Source organism: Arvicola amphibius, chromosome 12 (genome assembly GCF_903992535.2).
Source record: "Arvicola amphibius chromosome 12, mArvAmp1.2, whole genome shotgun sequence".
In the NCBI taxonomy this organism is placed as follows: domain Eukaryota; kingdom Metazoa; phylum Chordata; class Mammalia; order Rodentia; family Cricetidae; genus Arvicola; species Arvicola amphibius.
Window position 1 is genome coordinate 139,754,305 of NC_052058.2, and position 22,456 is coordinate 139,776,760.

General features: G+C 43.1%; 1 protein-coding gene across 6 annotated transcripts in view; it reads right to left on the reverse strand.

The window, feature by feature from the left end:
• Lrrc28 (leucine rich repeat containing 28) overlaps window positions 1-22,456 on the reverse strand; it is a 122,088-nt gene that overhangs the window by 30,331 nt on the left and 69,301 nt on the right. For 4 of the 6 annotated variants that reach the window (XM_038313541.2, XM_038313538.2, XM_038313540.2 and 1 more), the window contains 2 exons: window positions 14,839-15,045; window positions 2,462-2,564 (listed from right to left, as the gene is read on the reverse strand). In XM_038313541.2, coding sequence (XP_038169469.1) covers window positions 2,462-2,564; window positions 14,839-15,045 — 310 coding nt within the window. The remainder of the gene's footprint in view (window positions 1-2,461; window positions 2,565-14,838; window positions 15,046-22,456) is intronic. The other 2 variants (XM_038313543.2, XM_038313542.2) reach the window with 2 other exon arrangements.

Consider the following 22,456-nt stretch of genomic DNA (forward strand, 5'->3'; position numbering starts at 1 on the left):
TGTTAGTGCCCAGTATTCGAACAACAATACACAATGAGTAGGGGCTAAACTTGTTTACATTTCTATAAATACCAAAGTTATCTTCATGAGACTTCTGAAACATTTGTGGATAATTTTATTTGTATTTTGTGGCTTTTTGTATATTTTATACTCCATTCTCTAGCTTTCTCCACAGTTAATTTATATATTTATATGTATGTATACAATATAAACAAAATCCTATCATCTAAGGTAGTGTTCTATACACAGACATATAGACATGCATTATAAACCAGATTTTTGCATTATGTTCTACAGGTCCCAAAAGCTCCATTCACTCCATACTGCTGAAGCTGACTTCCTGGATCCTTGAGCTGAGGAGGGGGTGTGCTTTGATACCTGGGGCTGCAAGGTTGCTGGAAGCAGCATGTGCGAGAATGAAGCACCACGTGAACAGAGCCTGGGCCGTGCATCATCTTGTACAAGTCCCTTCTGTACTGTTTTCTCACGATCCCTGGCTGCACATAAGGGCCACAAGGGCTGCCATGTGTTACTTTGCTCATCACACTATTTGCTTTACAGTGACCAAACAGGGCAACTGCTCACTAAAACCCAACAAAGGAACATGTTACCCAAATTCTTGTTCAAACAAGCTTCCTTGCTAGACACAGGGCACACACCTTTCTTTCTGTCAGGACCGTGTCTGTCTGGCTTCTCTCTGTCTCCTACAGAAAGGCAGGCAGCATCAGAGCTCTGTCTGAGGATGGGAACCGTGGCTTTGATTTATTTTATAGGCAGAAGAAAGAGGGGGAAAGTGGGACCTTCAGCAACACCTACAATTTTGAACATTGGTTTTTCATTTAAATACTACATTAAGAAGTATCATTTTATGCATAAATTAGGCTAAATGACTTAAAATGATAAATGGCTTAGGAATCTAATGACCAGAATACTCAAAGTTTTGGGTTAAAGCAACAGACTGAAAACGGAGCGCAGTCTAGTTGTAAGCTGGACTACAGACACCCCAATAGTAACCTTATAAAACTGGTGTTACAAATTTCCTGTTAATATTATTTTTCTGTATTACTGTCAATGAGACAAGCTTATAACAATATGAAGAAAACACAGACTGTTAGCTGGCACTTCGGTTTCTTTCCTTGACTATTCATTTCCCCAAAGGTTTGGTATTTTCTAAAATCAACTACCATTGCTGCCAGTACAAACTCAAAGCTGAAAACTTTCTCTTCTGCACAAAAAGAACATTCTGGCCATCAGTAGCACAAAATGGCAGCTATTTCCTCCCTGCGGCGAGGCTGGTCTCAGTGCAGCCTAGGACCATGTGGGAGCCTGCTTCCATCCTTCCCTGTGTATTACAGTGAAGTCATTCCTCTCCTTTCTCGGAGGACTCGGGCTAGAGTGAACCCCTTAAGAATTCACTAAGATATGACTATGTAGTGCCACATCTGCGACAAGAGTCAGCTGTTAGAAAAGCCACTCAGCTAAAACGTGTAACACAATCCACTGTTCCTGCTTCAAGAAGGTTTTGGATTTCATCAGCCTGGACAGGCTCTTTCGTCTAGGGCTTCCCATGGTAACAAATGTGCCCTCTTCCTGAGGGAAAGGCACAGTTCCCAGGACGGCTTTCTCTGGAGCAATCAGCACTTACTACCCATTCCCTGGAGCCCGGCCAACATAGAAGCGGCTGTCCTCTGTGTGCAGAATTGCCAGCTGTCTTCTCACTGAGCTGCACGGAGCGTAAGTCAGGTATGCAGCTTGTTGGGAGTGCAGAGTCAAATGTGTTAGTCACGCCATCCCAAAGGTGGGCCTCTGGCTGCTGAAGTGGGGAAAGGAAGCTAGGAGTGTGGCTGTCCTTTCACCTCACACCGCCTGGAAACACCTCATGTCAGGCGACCCTGGTGTCCTGTTAAAGCAAAGGCCTACACCACCTTTCTAAAAGCCCGTGAGAAGGGGATTATTGTTGCTCTGACTGAAACAGCTGTGTGGTTGCTGGACTCAAGATTTGTAAGAAGGGGCTACGTCTGCTGCTGAATTCTAAATATTTAAAATTGGTAAAATCTTAGATAAAGGGCAGGTAATATAGCAAATGGTCTTTGCAATCACACCCCAAGGAAGAAAATCCTTTAACATAAGACAATTCCTCTATTTTCTAGAGTTTCTAATGGTATGTGTGGCAGGGTAGAAGTACACGAAAGTTTCATGCTGTAGACTTAAAGAGATACAAATTCATCTCAATGAGGACAGAAGGAGAGCTATCTCGATAGTGCAAAGAAAATGCCTATGGTCTTCTCTTTAGCCGTGGCTTACCAGCTGAACCCACATACAACATTCTAAATTGCTTGCCTAATAATCTTAGTCCATAAAGATATTTGGACTAAGAGATCAAGGCCAAAGATAAAATTTAAGCAGAATTATCAAAACTAGCTCATCCATTTTTAAACCCAAACTGTGAAGGCGGCCTTACCCGCTGCAGCCAATGACTTTGTTGTAGAGATACGACGGCAGGCCTTTCAGGTGGGTGTTGTTATCCACATACACGTACTGCAGCTCTCGAGAGCGACCTAAATCTGCAGCAGAGACAACAGGGCTGTAATTCCTTTAGGAGGGCACTGTTATAACATGAAGTACAAAATGTAATGTATAACATCACAAATAACCCCAAGTTTCTACTTTGGAATAAAGAAAGGGAATGTTTAATTCTAGGGGTATACTATGGCAGTTGTAATGTTGGCTTTGGGTCAGAAAACATGGTGTGGAGAACTTACTTAATCTAGACTTTGATTTTTAAACTGGAGGATGAAATGATCAGGAACAGAATATCTGATCTCCTCTCACGTGAGACTTCTAGGACATTTTAGACAATTCCAACTCTCTCTTATAGGGACCTCATTTTCCCTTCTTTATCTGTAGAAAATGTTATACAAACTAAGACGAGAGGTCAGGCTAACCAAACTGACTTTGCACCCCAACACTGGATTTTACTTCTTTGTGTATGTGTGTGTTCCGGAGTCCATGTCTCTGTACTACATGTTCAGTGACTGCAGAGGCCAGTCATGGGCGTTGGAGCCACTAGAACTGGAGTTGTGACGTTTGTGGGTCACCATGTGGGTGCTGAGAGTGAACCTGCATCCTCTGAAAGAGCAGCCAATGCTTTTAACCACGGAGCCATCTCTGGCCCCTCTCCTTTGTGTTTCTGTAGGCCAGAGACTGATGTTAGATGTCTTCGAGGCCTCTCACTGAGGTGGCACTCACCAACTTGGCTACCCTGGCTGGCCAGTGTGCTCCGGAGATCCTCTAGACTCTGCCCCCACCCCCAGCACCAGACTGTAACTCACCTACACTACCAAGCCTTCCTCGGTATGTGAGTGCTGGAAATCTGAACTCAGCTCCTCAGGTTTATACAGCAAACATTTTACCTACTAAGACATTGCCTCAGCCCCTCCTTCTGCCCTTTGATAAAGAACCTTTGCTTGGGTGAACTTTAGTCAAGTTCTTGAACCTTCTGTTACTTCCCTCCATATACTTCCTTGCAAAATCCGATTTTAATGAAGAGCCCTGCTAAGTCAACTTAGCAAGAACTCTCCCTCCATGTCTGATCACCCTCCCTCATCATTCAGCTGGAATCTATTCTTGGGTTTAGCATAAAATACTTTAGCATTAAATGTTTATGCTTAGCTAGTAATTTATTTTTCCTTTTCTGGAAATTTTTGCTTATCTTTCCACCAGAAAGAAAAAAGAAAGATTTCTAAGATAGCTTAGTGAGTAAAGGTGCTTGCTGCCAAGTCTGATGACCCAAGTGCCATCCTCAGGACCCACACAGTTGGAGGAGAGAGCCAAGCCTGCCAGCTGTTCTCTGACCTCCACACATGCACACAGCACACTGCACACGAGTAATAATAATAAGAAATCTCGAAGAGCATCAAGAGGAAAAAAATCACCAAGTACTCAGAATCCAGACTCTCTAACTGCTGCTCACTCAAGCTCCAAACATGTAAAACCCACAATGAGAAAGCCACTTGGCTGTGACGTCAGCACCTGTGCTAATGGTCGACACTGCCTGGTCCTTCAGCTTTATCAGGGACAAGGCTCATGTGAAAAGAATCTGAAGTGTAAATGATTATGCAGCATACTTTTAAAGTATTAATATATGTATGGACCAAAATATTGAAAACTGCTCTCTTAGTGAACTGAAACTTTACACTTACCAAAACAGGTGAGAAAAATATCAACTGACCAATACCATATTCCATTAACAGCTGAAGAGGCTTCAGAAATCCAGTAAAATACCCATTTCCTCACAATTCCTCTGACAAAGGTTATGAACACAAACGGAAATTTGCTTCATTTATATATTGTAAATAGGCTGCTCATGGTGGTGCACGCCTTTTAATCCTAGCACTTGGGTGGGCAGCATAGGCGGGTGGATCTCTGTGCGTTCAAGGCCAGCCTGGTGTAAATAGCAAGTTCCAGGCCACTCAAGACTATGTAGTGAAAACCTGTCTCAAAAACAAAACAAAATGAAACAAATCAAAACCATAAATGGCCTCTAGTCTCAGATTTGCCTTTCAGAGCCCCTCAGAGGGTGTGAGGTGGGGGTGGGTGGGGGGAATTCAAGGAAAGCAAAGTGAAGATCCTTGGCGTGGGCTCGAGCGGTGCTGAGGTGTGGAGCACACTAACAATTCCAAAAGAAGAGACAGGAGTCAGCCACCCTGATTTTGAGTCTTCACTCTTCTACTTACTGGATATGTGGGCTTAGGATCTCATCTGTATAATAGAGAAAATAAAACTGTCTCCTAAGTTTGGTAAGAATGACTAGGTTTATAAATGATCAAGCAGGACTCTTGGCACAGAGCCTTCTCTAGTATATGACAGTTATTATTCTCATTATTATTAGTAAGTGACACACTGGGAAGTGTGGCCAATTAAGAGAGAACTTTCTTTGGCATGCAGCAGGGGCACTAACCCTTTTCTACACTTTAATTGCATAGAAAGAACAGGAGGCTACAGCCTCTGGAGGTGATGATTCACCCTTCAAGCCAAGGACACAGATGGGACATGGCAGAGGAAGCACCCCTTGTCCCCATACACCACAGGAGCTCCTGTGCAGTCTAAATGAGGTAACACTCAGAGATCACACCACCAAGTTAAATACATACTGACACTTGCTACTTTTTACATAGTTTAGCCTTCTCTCCTCTCCTTGTTTTATGGGGGAAAGACCACTAGTTAATGATTTAAAAATAGTATTTGCTTTACATTTTATCTTAGGGAGAATCTGGCCAGCACTTCCTGAGCACTTTGTAATTTATAATATATGCCCCTAACAGTAGGTGCAATTTTGTGCTATAGCTGAATCAAAACTAGTATCAACTGTCTTAAAATCTATTACATATTAATGCTTCTTAATATTTCCAAGTAGCACAATTAGGGAGGAAGGGAGGGAGAGTGAGGGAGAGAGAGAGAGAGAGAGAGAGAGAGAGAGAGAGAGAGAGAGAGAGGAATAAAGGAAAAGAGGAAGGAGGGAGGGATGGAGGGGGGGAGAAAAAGGGAGAGGGAGAGAGGGTTGTAATAACATGCTCTTAGTGTGTTCGGAGTCAGAACTGAGCCTGCATCCCAGCTCTCTACTTGGTAACGGATTTATGATTCAGAGCATCTTCCTTTACTGGGCAATGAGGATGACAACGTAACAGCTCAGATTGGTGAGTCTATGACATTGGTGTTTACGGCGCCAGGCTTGATTGCCTGCACAGTAACTGGTGCTCGGCATAGCTTGGTCATTTTCTTCCCTCCTCTGAGTGTACAGAGATCAGAAAGGGAGGGTGAGAGACTGAAGAGAGCCAGGCGGCTGTTTTAGCTGACACAGCACAGCCTGCTGGTGAGGTTGAGACAACTCCATGTCTGGCCAGGTCCCAGGCTGAGAGGGCTGTGCTCTGGCAACCTTAGAAAAGCATGCTATCAGCTGGCCAGAACACAGTCCGCTGGTAAGACTCACAAGCACACAGGATCGGCATTTTAAATTAATGAGGCTGAAGTATGAGTATCTGCTACATAGAAGAGCCTTGAGACTATCCCTGCACTGTTGTATCCAGACTAACCTTTTGTCAAATTCACAGCAATCCTCCTGCTTCAGTCCTTCAATTGCTACAGGCATGAGTCACTATGCCTGGCTTAGTTCTTATATTCTTAAACAAAACAAATATTTTTTATATAGTATTTTTATTTTATGATCATTGGTGTTTTGCTTGCATGTTATGTCTGTGTGAGGGTGTCAGAAGCCCTGAACTGGAATTACAGGTAGGTTTGAGCTGTCATGTGGGTACTGGGAATTGAACCTGGGTCTCTGGAAGACCAGACAGAGCTCTTAACCACTGAGCCATCTGCCAGTCCTGGTTCCTATATTCTTAACATAGAAAAGGCTTCACTCAATAACAGATTTTGGAAGAGACTATTGACCTACTGGTTAACAAGATAACAGTTTATTTTTTTTTCATTTGACTAACATTATTTACTACTAATAATGCACCAATACCTTATGCTAAATAAACACCATAAAAGAACATTTCTAAAAACTTCTTATGGTACTCAGGAAGCAAAGGCAGGCAGATCTCTGTGAGTTAGAGGCCAGCCTGGTTTACATAATGAGTTTTAAGTCAACCACGGCTATGTAGAGAGACCTTGTCTCAAAAAAACCAAACACACACACACACCACCACCACCACCACATAGCCTTGTGAAAAAAGGCTCAATATGTAAAACTTAGAAAGCATACAGTTAGTTACCTGACTGCCCAGATTTTAAAGCCATCAATAACTTTCCAGGTGGCTTTGTGGGGTGGGGCATAGGGTTATTTTTGTTTTTTCAAGACAGGGTTTCTCTGTGTAATAAACCTGGCTGTCCTAGAGCTCACTCTGTAGACCAGGCTGGCCTCGACTCCCAGAGATCCACCTGCCTCTGCCTCCAAGGTACTGGGATTAAAGCATGCGCCACCACTGCCCAGCTTCAGGTGGCTTTTGAAAAAACTATACCACACCTCAAGTAGCTCCTTCTTACAGACTCACAGATCAAAGTGTATTGCTTAAAAACTAGCAAAGCCAGAAGTCCTGCACAGAGCCCCGTTCTTTTCATTATTTCAACCTCAAGGCTCTGGCATATGCAGACCACATGGCTGTAGGAACAAAAAGCTCCTATGTGTTCCGGCTATGGCTCTCTTAACCACACAGTATGAGCAAGCACAGAGGGATGCACGCCAGAACAGAGCAGGACTGTGTTTATTATACCCTGGCTAGTATAAAAGTCACTGGCTTATCGAAAGAGGAATAATAAGGTCTTTTAAACAATAAAGTGGGGCCAAAGAAACCGAAGCATCAAAGCAGCAGAGGAAACTTGGCTGCTTGCAATGATCTATCAGCGCCAAACCAGCCATCAGAGTTCAGTACGCCAGACAGCCAGGCTGAATCCCACCATTTCCAATACTATAAAACACAGGGTTTCCCACACAGCGAATTTAGAACAATTTATGGGCTATTTCAAAATGACTTTCAAATTAAGTTAAATCGCCTATATGAACCCCTAAGTAACAAGGACACTTCAGCCACTTTTCCGAAACAATGAATTCCTTTAGGGGCTAACTTCTTTGAGCACAGACTCATGCACCCGACTCCATTACATCCTTTACACAGCCATAGTCTTTCTGGTATATCCAACTTTTACAAGATAAAACGTCAGATGGCTCAGTAGGTAAAGCACTTGCTAACACCCTGATAATCTGAATTTGATAAACACACACACACACACACACACACACACACACACACAGAGAGAGATTTAATAAAACCCTTTCACGGTGGATTTTGGTGTAATGAGACACTTCCTACTCTGTAGACCATAAACGGCTACTAAATAAACTGACTACAGTGGATTTGAAGGGTGGAGGCTTCCTCTGGTGTTGGTTTAAATACTCACACTTGAGGCAGGATCTTTGTGTCCATATCAGATCAAGTGACAGAACCCATAAGCAATGAGGTAGGGACTGTGCAAGGTGCTTCTGGGGCACAAAAATCAAGACACGACTCCTACCCTTCTTTATAGTCTGATTCTAGAGCAAAATTAGCTCATACTGATTGGATATTTATGAGTAATTATAGAGTGGTATGCTTTTACATGTATCTTACAGAATCCTTACAACAGTGCTATGAAATGTGCTCCTATTGCCCTATTACTGATCATCAAATAACTTTCCTATGGCCAAGTCCACAGAGGACTAAACGGCGGCGCTGGAACTACCGGCAGAAGTGCCTGTTTCAGCATGATGGGTGCAGGATGGCACGGCCCAGAGGAGGAAGGGCTCCTCCGGGCACATACATACCCCAGGCGTCCAGCTGGGAAGTCAGAGCTGGATCTCCAAGGGGCACTGCCAAGGGAACAACTGATGAGGAAAACATCTTTCCTTTCAAAGACCAGAAGCCTAGCAGGTAATTTCTGACGCAGATTTCGGACAGATGCATCAAGGGTAGGAAAATCTCCTTCAGGAAAGATCCCAGGGAGGGACATATGCTAATCCACCCAGCATGGCAGTGACTTGAGGACTCAGAACAACACGCTGTTCAGTGCTGTGGTCAATGGCCAAAGAGCAGACTGTCTCGGAGACAATGCATCCCGAACTGGACTCGGTTTGAACTTAAGAACTTTAGAACGATGCCTGATGGAATTCCAGATTCCTGCTTTTAAGTCAGCTGACGACATCATCCAGACTCTGCCAGCACTGCACATTCTTGTCTCCATTCTACAGCACTGTAAATACTAGAACCAAAGTAAGCAAAAGCTTTGCTGCCGGGGGTCCGGCTCCAGGCTTCACCTGCGATAGGATGTTATGTGGTCCAGGACTCTCAGGCTCATTACGAGACTAATGATGGCCTCGAACTCCCAGTTCTCCTGCCTCCCCCACCTAAGTGCTGGGATAACAGACATGTGGCACCCATCTGGCTTTGTCTTGTTTTTAATTGATACTTTCAAGAGAACAGGGCTTGATGTTTTTCATCTCAATCTCTTTCCACACCACCAAATCCTACTCAGGCTTAGCAAAAAATACATATTTGTCCATATAAAGCTCAGTTAATCTCAGCGTCCTTTCTCATCACACACTAGCACAGAAAGTCAACATCTGGCCCATGTTTGCAGAAGCCACATTAAATAATCCATGCTAATTCTCTAAGAAAATTTAAAACTAGAGCAGAAGATTTGGGAGAATGATGTAGCCCTATTAGGAGACAGCAGAAAGGAACCAGACAAGGAAGATGATTTTTTATTACAAGTACTTACAAAAGGGAGCACTGGACATCAATTATCCATTTCCTGTGCTCGCTCTCTCCTCCCTCCCTCCTTCCCGTTCTCATGGATGCGCATGTGTGTGGAGGTCAGAGGTCACCCTGGGGTGTCATTCCTCAGGTGCTGTCCAGCATGTTTTCTGAGGCAGGGTCTCTCGTGGCAAAGATCTCACCTAGTAAGCTAGGTTGCCTCCCTCTCCTTCGTGCTGGGCTGACAAGTGTGTGAGCACAACCTAGCTTTTTACAAGGGACTGGGGCTTGAACTCGAGCACTTAGCCTGAGCTCTGTCCCGAGCCCTGAACTCAAGTGTAAGCACTTAGCCTGAGCTCTGTCCTGAGCCCTGAACATCCATTTTCTTGAAGACATTTGGGTTCCAGAATTAAAACTTTATGCTTTAAGTAAGATATTTATGGTTTTAATGAATAGACTAATTCTCTCGTGTCTTTCCACTACTAATTTTTGGACTTTATTATTAAGGCTTCCTTTTCTGTTATTTTCTACCTTGTAATTAATTTCTTTTCAGTTTTTCATTTCATTAATATTTCTCCTTGGATTATAGACTTAGCCAACATTATTCCTACAGAATACAATTTTAGCTTCATATTTAGGTTTCCCTTTAGATTGTACCTATCACACTTTGGGGTCAAATGTTGTCCTAACTCCAACTCCTGGGACTGTCTGTTTCCACGAGAACAAATCTGCTAGTGTTCCAACTTACTTAAGGCCATCAACTTGGCATTTAACTCCCGCTACACAAGGCTCTCAAGGCAGTGGTTCTTCACTGCGTCCACACACTTACAGTGCAGTGGACTAGAACTGACGAGCACCTCTGAGTCTGGGACCATGGAACTTATCAACTGATACATGCATCAGAACATCACGGAGTATTCCATAAATACACATTTTAATCTTTTTATGTATAAGCTAAAATGAAAACATGAAGTTATCAGTTTCAATCCAGCTCCAATAGTGGTTTGCAGTCTGATTGGTTTCAGTGTGTAGATTTAAAATAAAGAAGTAAAAAAAACTCTTAAGTAGCAAGTGCTGGTTTCTCAGCAAATGTGGAGAAAGTGGGAATAAATAAGAAGCACTACGAACAGTGTGCACAAATACCACACCTGTAGTTTCCATGCTCCATTTGCATGGGAAGGGAGGGGCTTGCTTTGGTACATGTTTAAAACCCCGGGAGCTGGTCTATAACACTAACGTGCCATGTCTGGTTTTTAACCTAATACAATAGCCAGTTCTTACAAAGCAAGCAGACAAACCCCCAATGTGCTCTGTCTGTGTTGCAGATGGACAGTTTAAGCCCTTCCACACAGACAGCGGAGGAGACAGTCCAGGAGCTAAAATCACACTGCAGCACTACTCACAACTTCCCGGGAAAGCTAACACTTCACGACTGCTCTCTCTAAGGGACGACTCCGAGGCTGCTCTGGGAGCTCAGATCGTTCCTCAATACTGGGCTCTACTAACTGCCAGGCTTTTCCATGATAAGTTATACACAGGTTATTTTGTAAACCTCAATGTCACATGACAAATGTTCCGAAGGATTTATCCTCTGGAGCATAGAAAAATGACTCAGCAGTTAAGAGCACTTTCTATTCTTGTAGAGGACCCGTGTTCAGTTCCCAGAACCCATGTGGCAGCTCACAACCACCTGTAACCCCAGTTCTAGGAAATCTAATTCCCTTTTCTGGCCTCAGAGTACCAGGCACACATGTGGTACACACACACACACACACATTATATATATATATATATGGAGGCAAAACACACACATAAAATATAAATAAATCTTTCAAAAGAAATAATTCACAATTTTTAAAAATAATTTTCTACGTGTGTGTGTGTGTGTGTGTGTGTGTGAGAGAGAGAGAGGGGGGCGGTGGGGGAGTCAGGTCTTTCCTTTTACCATGGATCAAACTCAGGAATTCAGGCTGGATGGCAAGCACTTTTACTACCTGGGCCATCTGGTTGACCCTAACTTACTGGTTTCTATAGAAACATTTAATAAAAAGTTAACCTGCTAAAGTAGTTCGCCTTTGTTTTCTTCTCCAGCACTTTCAGAAAGCTAAGACATGCTTTCCAACAGCCAGTCTGTGCCTAGCAAACGGCCCCTTGCATCTGTTATTCAACAGGGAACAAGTAGTAGACATTCCCAAATAATTAGGCTGACTAATTATGCAAAGAAGGCCAGGAAGGAGCAACCGGGAGAAAGCTTTTTCTCTAGTCCCCTGAACTCTCAGAAGCTAAGAGGTAAAATCACAATCCTGTGAGTTAGTCTGTCAACCTCACTATATCAAGTCAACAGCAAAAATGCAAGTTTTGAGACTGCTGCTAACTTTCCCGGCACGAGGCTCCTGTGCTGACAGTCACAACTGTGCAGAGTCTGTCTGTAGGCTCACCTGTCATTCAGCTGTCAGTGTACAGTAATAATAGAGCATCCTTCCTTCTGACGCATCTTTTCATCTCAGGAGAACACAGTCAACGAGCCCCAGTGGTTTTGACAGGATCACAGGTGACTAAAGACAGCTAATGGAGCCCACAGTACTGCAACAATCCAAGTCATACATACAGCCAGCTGCTGGAGCTGCCGCATGAAGCTGCTGCTAGTATCGGACAGCTGCTTAAGAAACCCCATAAAAACTAGGCTCCCTTCAGCTGGACTTCAGTATGAGAGTAAATTCAGTAAGTGGCCCCCAAAATACAAGTCCTATCTCTCTCAGAGAGACACGTCTCACAAGACGAATACTCCTAGGACAAGTTCTAAGCATCATGACGAAACACAACACTTTATTGCCTGGAAACTCTGTGTGTGTGTCTGTCTGTCTGAATGACCATAAAGAAACACTCATATCTGCTAAATTTCTAAAAGGGAACACTAACAGCTGCATGTTCTCAGATCGTTCTTAGAATTGGATGGCTATAGTTTATCATCAGAGTTCAAAGGAAGATTCCAAATGTATACACTTAAAAACATTATCATCAATACTGACATCATCATCGTCATCATGGACACAAAGTCTTATGCAGTGGTCTAAATTGGTCAAGAATGTACTATAGAGTCTAGGCTGGCCTCAGACTCACAGAAATCCTACTGTCTCAGCCTTCTGAGTTAACACCAGCATAGGCACAGTAAGATGCCACAGAAGATGACCCAAAGCTGTCACTACTGAAACACAGATAGGAATGGGCAGCAAATGACCAAGGGAATGAGGACCCAGGACTGAGGAGCTACTCAGAGCGGGAGCAGCCTGCAGGCAAGTGCACCTGTGTGAAAAGGTAAGCCTTGAGACACAGAGTGGGGGCAGCTCCACAAACAAGACAGGACGTGGCCTGTAGCAGCAGATGCTGCCAAGAATTGGAGAGAGAGACCAAGTGAGGCTGAAATGGCAGGGTGAAACCTGGCAATGGAGATGCCCACCTTCAGCATGGTGCCCTCTCGCACAGACCAGTTCTGGAATATGGAGAGCGTGTGTCAAGGTGGAAGGAACATCTCTGTGATGCAGCTCTGTGTCTAGCGCAACTTGAGGCAGATTACATGCCTACTCTTACATCTGTAAAATTAGTTTGTCAATGGGTTTGCAGTAAGTTTCATGATAATTAGAGACAATGTGTGCAGCAATTAAACAGAATACTCGGCTCAGGAGACAGTGCACAGTAACTGATAACTTTTTATTAATGCACAGTTACATGAGTGCAGACAACAGCTCTCACACATGCAGCTTCTAATGGGATCACGCCTTACACGGACAGTTGTTGATGACGATGACGATAAGAGGGAATTGTAGAGGTGACACTAGACTTAATAAGCTCATCTGTTTCTGGTAATATCTGACAGTCAAATCAAGAAAAGTTCAAGGTTGCTTATAGGAGAATTTGCAGTTTTACTCTGAACTCTGGCATTACATTTGCAAGCTGAGTTTTATGCCACGGAAATGAAGTGATTTACTCTTGTCCCCCCTCCTTCTCATCCCTGCCTTCCTTCCTTTATCACCAGCACTGACCACACCATCCTGCTAGTCATGTGACTGAGAGCCATTAGGAACTGGTCCAAAGGTTCTGGTGGCTACTGTGGGGTAGGAAGGGTCTTGAACACGAGACATGCTCAAGAGCATGAGCGTACCGTGGGAAGGTTACTCCACAGCCGTGTCTCCTTGCTTTTGAGTCACCTACACCTGCACGCGTCTTTAGAATTCTCACCCATAAACTGTGAGGGATGGAGATTGTCATCTGTGGCCTGAAGACATGACGGTGAACATCAGCAATTTCTACAGGTCACATGCTGTGAAGCGGTGCAGCCCGTCTCTGTACTGTGCGAGGTACTTGGCCCTGTAATTGTTCTGCGTACTCTTTGTTAGTCCAGAAGGTATGTTTACTCTTCAAATATTTATATCTTCACTCAAAAAGCTCAGATTTCTTAGGAATATAGGTTGTTTGGAAAAGGCTTTATGTTAATTTGTTAATTTTATAACTGTGGAATATATTTGTGGGAAATTAATTTCCTTAAATTTAGCAGTTTTTGTTATGTGAATTGATTTTAGTGTTTTTAATATTTTAAAGAGTTCATGAAGAGACTTTGAATTGAAAAATTGATGAAATAAATTATATTGACCAACATTTCCTTTTAGAAGCTAGCGAACTATTTACTTCATTGTCCTCAGAGATAAATTATGACTATAAGATGTCTTTATGAGTGAAATTACAACAGTTTAGGGTCCTACATGGCTTCATTTTTTTAAAATTGGCACTTTTGTTTCTTAGAAGTTGAAAAAATAGTTTAGCTCTATGTGAAATAAATGTACCATATTATTAAAGACCTATGGCATCTGACATGTAACAGGTCAAAAAGGGCCAATTACAGAAATCGATGGAGGACAGGCTTTTATTAGCCATGGTGGCATTTCTAGCACAGTAGGCAATTTAATCAGCTTTAAAGTCTTCAAAGTTTTGCAGTCAGATTTTTCTGGCTTTGGTACTTACAACAATACTCAAAAGTAGTTTTCCAAGGTAGGAGCCAATATCTGAACAGGCAGATTTGGGATTTGGGTTACATGGCTGATGGCAGAGAGCTTGCCTAGCACACACGGCCGGCCGAGGGAGAAGGGAAACAGGAAGCAGCAGGTGTACTGTTCTAGCCGTCATCTGCTCATAGTGCTCAAGGCTGTCAGACTGACAGTCACGTACGCGCTAGTTCCCTGTGCAGGATAATCTCATAGCTGGTGTATTCTGGACAGCACTGTCTTTGGAAGCGTGGGATTTCTGAGCTAGGCATGGTGGCACATGCCTGCAGCCCCAGCACTTGGGAGGCTGAGGACGGAGGGTGAAGATTCACAAACAGCAACATCTCTGACTAAAATAACTTCACTTGTCACCTGGTAATAATCATGTCAGAAACGGATTTCTAGAGGACTCATCAGGAGAAACAGAAAGAAACCAACCCATCCTAGTTAAAGAAGTATGTTGTGTGTTACCTATTGGCTAGTCGATTCTATCATATGACCGCAACACTTACCAAGTGGCAAAAATGCAAGACGGTTTCCAGCCATGGAGAGCTCGTTGAGGCTGGGCAGCTGGCAGAGATGGCGCGGCACACACCACAGTCGATTGCGGTCCACAGTGAGGTACTGCAGAGAAAGGCACAGGTGAAGCCTCTCGGGCAAAGCTAGCAAACGATTGGTAGAAATGTCTAGTGTCTGCAGCTCCTTCAAATCGCCAACCTCTACAACCAAAACCAAAATTGAGATAAATCGCATTCTGATGAACTGAAAAGATAACATAAAATAGTCAGTCCTGCTACAGTTCAAGTAAATAAAATCAGTTCGCAGAGCTGTTTCCACAGATGCGATGCGGAAGCACAGGATCCAGAGCTGGGCCGCAAGCCATCCGGCCTAGATAACCCTTCTCTCATGTGTGTGCAGAGATGTGCTTGCTCACGAGCATATGTGTGGAGCAGTCCACACCAGTCATCTTCTTCCGCTGCTCTCCATCTTAGTTTCTGAGACAGTTTCTCAGTGACCCGGCGCTTTCCCCAGGTTCCACCCCTCTGCACCTGTTTTCATCAGCTACGGCTACGGATGCACACCACGGCATCTGGCTCTCTATGGGGATCTGAATTGATAGCAAGCACTCAGGGAGCCGTCTGCCCAGCTCCTGCCGGTACTGAAAAATGCTGGATAGAGAAAGGGTGGGGGGGGCACAGAGTGACGAGCCTGAGCCACAAGTCTCATACGGATGAATCCGAGATTTTGATCAGGTAAAAAGGAATGATTACCCCAAGGTGGCTGCTTCTGACAGCTAGATAGCTGACCTCCATAGATAATAGGGGATTTACAAGAGAACGCACCCAGAAAAACAGAACAGAACTAAATGGAAGATACCCTGCACTAAGAAACAGGGATCTTTGAAGACTTACTTAATCTACCTCCTGTTTACTCCATCAGTCCCTCCTAACAGGTATCTGCAGTTTTAATCTGCTCCAAAGTCAGTACAACCATGTTCTTGTCATATGCCAGGTAATTACATGCTGCTAAATGAATCCTGAGAAATTCTTAACAAGAAGCTAAGTTGTTCTCAGGAAGCGATCACCATTTCGGGGGACAGACATTCACTCTGTCCCCAGATGCCATCCTCCATGCCATGGCTCCCCTAAGCACTGGGCCGAACGGTTCTACTTCTTCCGCTCCACAGATGCGTGGTTAGGAGTTGCAGCACCGTCCTGGGCACACAGCAACACCACTTCCGTCAGGTGATAGTCTTCTACCTTCACATGCACTCTCCTTACTGCCACTGACCAGGACTGAGCCACACGACAACTCTCACACAGAGTAAACCACAAGATCCAAATGAAGATCAGATGGTAGAGACCATATGCGACCTACAAAGCTTAAGTATATTTATTACCTACATATTTACAGAAAAATCTGTCTTTGCTATAAAATCACCACTGGGACATTTAAAAATGTTTTGTTATACTTATATTATCATCATCATTTTTAGAGCATGTATACAAACTTGTGCTCAGAAGTCAAGAGGGCAACTTCTGAGAGCTGATTCTCTCTGCCGCCATGTAGGTTCTGGGCATCCAGCTCCAGTCATTAGGCCTGACTACAAGAGCATTTGCCTTCTGAGACATGTCTCTGGCCCTTGAAATATCCCTAGAAACAGCTAATTTTTTTATATGAAAGTAATGTGGGGTGAAAATAGGTTAACTTCAAGCCACTTTCCTAATGCTGACAAACCTGTCCTAGGATGTTCATGATTTACTGTGCAATTTCTGCAAAACTGAGTAAAACACTCATCTGAAGACAGGCAGGCATGATTCTGTGCCAATGGGGGTTTTGTTCCGTCTGAACTTAATGGATATACATGGAGCTCAAACTCTCTCTTTGTTCTCCTCTTAGCTGTGATATAGCTGAAAAAGTCCACCTTCTTCTCTGTTTCACAAACAAAATTACTACTTATGTGGAGTGTGGTGATGAGGGAGTTGGGGAACTCATAGTCTAAAAGTGAATAAAAACAAAGAAAAATAGAAACAACAGGAACAAAACATTTTTGACCTACTTAACAGAGACTATAGGTGTGCCTGGACCCCTACGTGGCCAAGCGACCAGAGAATGGCACAGCAGGCAGTGACCTAGGAGCCTTGGTACATACAGGAAGCCAGGTGTGACGGAGCTCAGAGGAGGGGGAGTCACACGAAGAGCCCAAGCTTCTGGAAAAGTTCCTGGGGAAGGAGCCTGGAAAGGCCAAAAGGAAAGAGGATATTGCAATCCCAGCAGGGTGTGGGGTGTGGCAGGAAGAATGAGGGGAGGCACAGAAGAGAAAAAAACTGAACAGCGTGCCCATGCCCAGCATAAACAAATGGCAGAACAGAAAGAATGCCAAGGCCGAGGGCCTGGTGGAGGCGGGGACGTTGTATGGAGACAATAAACTGTTTAGAGCATGAAGTCCTCTTTGGGAGCACCAAGAACATGCACAGAAAGCACCAGGTGGAAGAGCCTGGGCTGAGAAGATGAGGGTGTGTGTCACTGTCAAAGATAAAGTATCAAGGAATTTCAAGAAAAATCCAGAGCCATTTTAAGAAAATCAGACAAACTTGACTGGGTCTGGAAACAACACAGTAAGAAAAAGTCAAGGTCAAGTTTAAGCTCCATTTATCAACCTTCCTAATGCTGCGACCTTAATATATATGGTTCCTCATGTCCCCAACCATAAAACTATTTCATTGCTACTTCTTTAACTGTGATTTTCTACTGTTATGAATCATAATGTAAATATGTGATAAGCAGGATATCTAATATTCAGCCCCCAAAGGTATCAAAAACTGCTGCTCTAGATCATTAGTTAAGACATATTAATGCAAATCCAAAAATTTGCTTTCCTAGAAAAGAACATATTAATAGGAATTATTAAAAATAAAATCAAGCTGACCTCATTTGACACCCTGGAAACTAAAGCAGAAGACACATTGTTTTTAATGCCAGGGTGCACCATCCAGGTTTGGGCATAGGCTGCATCACTGCGCGGGTCTCACATTCCAGAGGGCTGGAACTGTACAGAGCAGGTGCCCTGACTAACAAGGGTAACGGCACAAGAGAAAAGCTCCACGGTAGGTCTGAAAAGGCAGGTGAAAGAGCCAGTGACAGACAGGTAATGGGAATTATAGGATCAGAAAGACAGAAATGAACAGAACTTCAGATACCTGCAGGACAGAAAGAAATTACAAAAAACACTTGATACCCCAATAAGAAGAGAATCAGGAAAAGGGGATAGAAAAGTTTCAAAATAGTAGTTAAATTTTAATCTAAAGATCCAAGCAGCTCAATAAAGACCAGAAATACAAAGAGATCCACACCTACACTCATGCATGATAAAAGGCAACTGTTGGAAACAATGACTTATGTGCATGATATCAAGACAGCTAAAACCACAAAACTTAAAAGCCAACAAAGCAACTGAAATTGTACATTTAAAAAAAAAATCAAAGTGAGGGCTGGAGAGATGGCTCAGAAGGTAACAGCGCTCGCTGAGCAAACCTGACAGGCTGGATCCAGTCTCAGCACCCTCTTGCCCTACCCCTCAAATAAAATTAAACTTAAAGGAACAAAAATATTTGAATTTCATAAACCATAAATGGAAAAATGATGGATGTGAATACAATCATATAAATAAGTATATTAAATGTAAACTGGGCTAGGGGTGGTGGCGCACACCTTTAACCCCAGCACTTGCGAGGCAGAGAGGCAGGTAGATCTCTGAGTTTGAGGCCAGCCTGGTCTAAAAAGAAAATTCTAGGATAGCCAGGGCTATGCAGAGAAATCCTCTTTAGAAAAAATAAAAACAAAAAGGAAATTGACTAAATAACCCAATCAAATGCAAAAGGATGTTAGACTACCTCTAAAAATGTTATGATATCTGTAAGAAACGCAAGTTAGAGTCAAAGGCACGACTAGGTTTTAAGTTCAAGGAGGAGAAAGTGCAGCAGGCAAACAAGAACCACACGAAACAAGGTTATTTCTATCAAACAAGGTTATTTCTATCAAAAAACAGAGATAGAGAAATAGTTCATAATCATAAAATAGTAATTCAGGACAGTGATTACAGGTATATACATAACTAATAAAAGCTCCAGATGAAGGGATGAAGTAGCATGTCAACACAGCATTGTCACCAACTGACGGAGCAACGGTGTACGTATGGCGGGGTCGCGCACCACCGACTCTTCTGACACCTTAGAAACTGCACCAGGAAACACCGTTTTGGAGCACAGGATGCATTACCCAGGGTTAACTGTATGCTACCCCATTAAATACTGAAATCACACAAAGGATGCACTCTGATCAAATGAGATTAAAGTGGAAATACACAGAAGAAAAAGATCTCGGAAATCCCCAGATACTTGAAAATAAAGCAGCATATTTCTAAATAACCAATAAAAGAAATTGAAAAGAAAGTCAGAAAATGTTTTTGATCAAATAAAAACAAGAGCAATGCCCAAACTGATGGGACACAGGCAGGGAGGTGGAGGGTGCCAGCTGGAGCTTGGCAGCTTTCGGGAAAGCTCCAGACATGCTTCAGAAGCCTCCACCGTGACAGAGGAGAGAAGAGCGAGCACTAAGCTCAGTGAGCAAAGAGAACAATCGAAGAAGCTACAATGATGAAGTTGAAGTCTGCAAAACAGACACTCAGTAGAAACAAAGTTCGTTCTTAAATAAAGCTAAGCGGCAAAGCTTTGGAGGGAAGGGGAAGGAGGCAGACATCAAGCGCTAAAAATAAACAAAGACAGGACAACAACTTTACAGAAATTAAGCGATTTACTTCAGTAGGAGAACAGATGAACTCTGGTATGCACACACAATCCACTATACTCAGAAATGAAGGAAACAGTGCCACACGGCACCGCGGAATCTCACGGTCCCTGATTCAGAGGGCACACACCGCACGGTAGCGTTACACATTCCTCTGGGAAAGGCTACACTCCTGAGCTAGACAGCACAGCAGTGACTGGCTGGCAGGCCCGGAGAGGGGAAAAAGCTGGCTGGTAGACAGGATTCTAAAGAGGTCCTGGGAAGGAGAGGGACTCAAACTCCTACACACATGCTGGATCCTAGGAGACTGAGTTGTTGCATTTTTTTTTTTAAAAAAGTAACTCAGGATTATCTTAAATTTTTTTCCTGAAGGCTATACAAATCATACACATGGATTATTAAAACAAAACTTTAAAAAATCCATATGTTGACTTTGTGAACACTGTAAATAAGTACAATAGTTACTCTGAGTATAAATTCACACAATAAGTTTCTTAACTGTTTTTGGTTCTAATAAAAAATCACTGACAATATATCTCTAAAAAAGTTACTTTTCTCTATAAAGTCTTTTTTAAAATATGTCCTTATTATGTGTGTGTATGTATACATACTCACACGTGTGTGGAACATACAGAAGTTCGAGCATATGGAGGTCAGAGGTCAGTGCCGGTTGCTTTCCTTGGTTGCTCTTATATTTTAAGACAAGGTTTCTGATGGAAGCTGGAACTCACTGACTCAGACTGGCTGGCCAGCGATCCCCATGGAGATGCGGCTCCTGTCTCCAGTGCCCCAGCACTGTGGCTTCGGGTGGATGCTGCCACCCTGGCTTTTCTATGAGAGTGCAGGGGACCTGACAGGCCCCGTGCTTATGCAGTAAGTCCTGTACCAGGTGAGCCATCTCCCCAGCTCCAGTTTATCATTCTTGATACTGAATGTGTTTATATCGAAAGTGATTTATACTGATAAATTTAATATTTTGACAACTTTCAAGTTATTTATTGCTATGTCACCTTGAAATCAGCACAGATGTGCCACGCCCCTCTGTGATGCTGATAGCCTTCTTCCCTTTCCAGCAGGGTCTTCTGACCACACGTCTTTGACCCTGCTTCACTTCTGCCCCAAACATAACCATCACTCTGTAAGTCCCATTTCCTTAATGTCCCTTGAACAGTTCTAACTTCATAACTGTTGGCCACTGTTTACTTTCATGCTAAATACAAGCCTCAAAACTTTTCAGCCACTTGTGTCTTGAAGATGCCTTTGATGCTGCCACACAGTCATTACTGAGTCCAAGCATAAAAACAACATCCGGGTACTAATTTCAAAGAAAAGCAGTAAAGTCCCCTTTAAGTCATCACTCCATGGGTGCACACTGACCTAACCTAGAATTTAAATGGGATGGGAAGGAAGCCACCCACTCGAGGCCAATCCAGCGGCCGGCCGCACAGAGTCAATAACAAGGCTTGCTATTTCCACGTCTGGCTTTCTTTTTCCGGAGCCACTAAAAACAGCTCCAACTTCAGCCCCACTGCTCTCTGGGCTGAGCAGGACATGGGAAGAAATGGAAGCCTCTTCAGCGCTAGGTTCCTTCTCGTACAGCACACCTTCCCCTCATTCATACACATCTTTTGATGCAGTTTTAAAAGGTTATTTCCTTGGCTATTTAGATAAGAACAGGTCAAAACTGTTAACTGTTAGGTACTATCAGCCATAAAACTTTGGGTTATTTATTATTTCCACCATTAGTTTGCTGTAAACAAACAAATATCTGTTTACTTCAAGAGGTCACTATGTGATTACATGAAATGGGCTATATAGTTAAATTCAGTGACACACGGCAGAAAGAGAAGCATTCCCAATTTCTGTTCATCATACTATAAAGTGTTCTCAATGGACACTTGGATATAAACAGTTTCATGATTTTATGGCTGATGTCTTATTACAGAGACAACTACAAACACATTATATGTTTTGTGTCTAACAGAGAAAGGGGCTCTGAAGAACCAGAAACTGAGAAGGAGTACCTTTCTTGGGAAAAAAAAATGGAAACACGTAACCACACACACACACACACACACACACACACACACACACACACACCACCACCACCACCACCACCACCAACTACTACTACACAGGTATAATATAACTTGAATATTAGTGGACCTTAATGCAAGTTCCAAGTAAGGGTGTACACTACCACAGATGGTAAAGCACTGGTCATCCACACAGAAATTGGGAAAGAAGAAAGCGATGCTATTGCCCCAATAACTGCTCACGGCTGTCTGAGAGGCTCTCACAGGCTGCAAGACTGAAGTGCAACGGGATAAACATGCATGCTTGATCAGACCGCATCCTCTCTACACGACAGCAGAAGCCAGAAAGGGAGAGTCAAGTCATCTGTAACATCGCCAGACATAAGAAATGCCTGGGAGTGTTTATCTCAGTGCCACAGTGACATGCTGGAACAATTCACATTACCAATCAAAAAACCAAAATGCCAAACCTAAAAAAAAAAAAAAAAAAAAATCAAAAAATACACAGGAAAAACTCAGGATTCATACTGACAAATTCATAAAATCATACTGAAAAATTTAAACAAGATCTCAAAAATAGCATTTTTGGACAGCAAAATTCAAATTCATAAAAAGAACACTCTACTAAAATTAATATACACATGTAATTCCATTTTTTTGTACTGGAAGTGAGATTATTAAACATGATCTGGTAGGATACAGCAGACACTGTGGAAGCCCTCAGGAACATAGGGCCTGCCACTTGTCCAGGGGACGGCAACTGGGGTATATTTGATCCCGTAGTCTC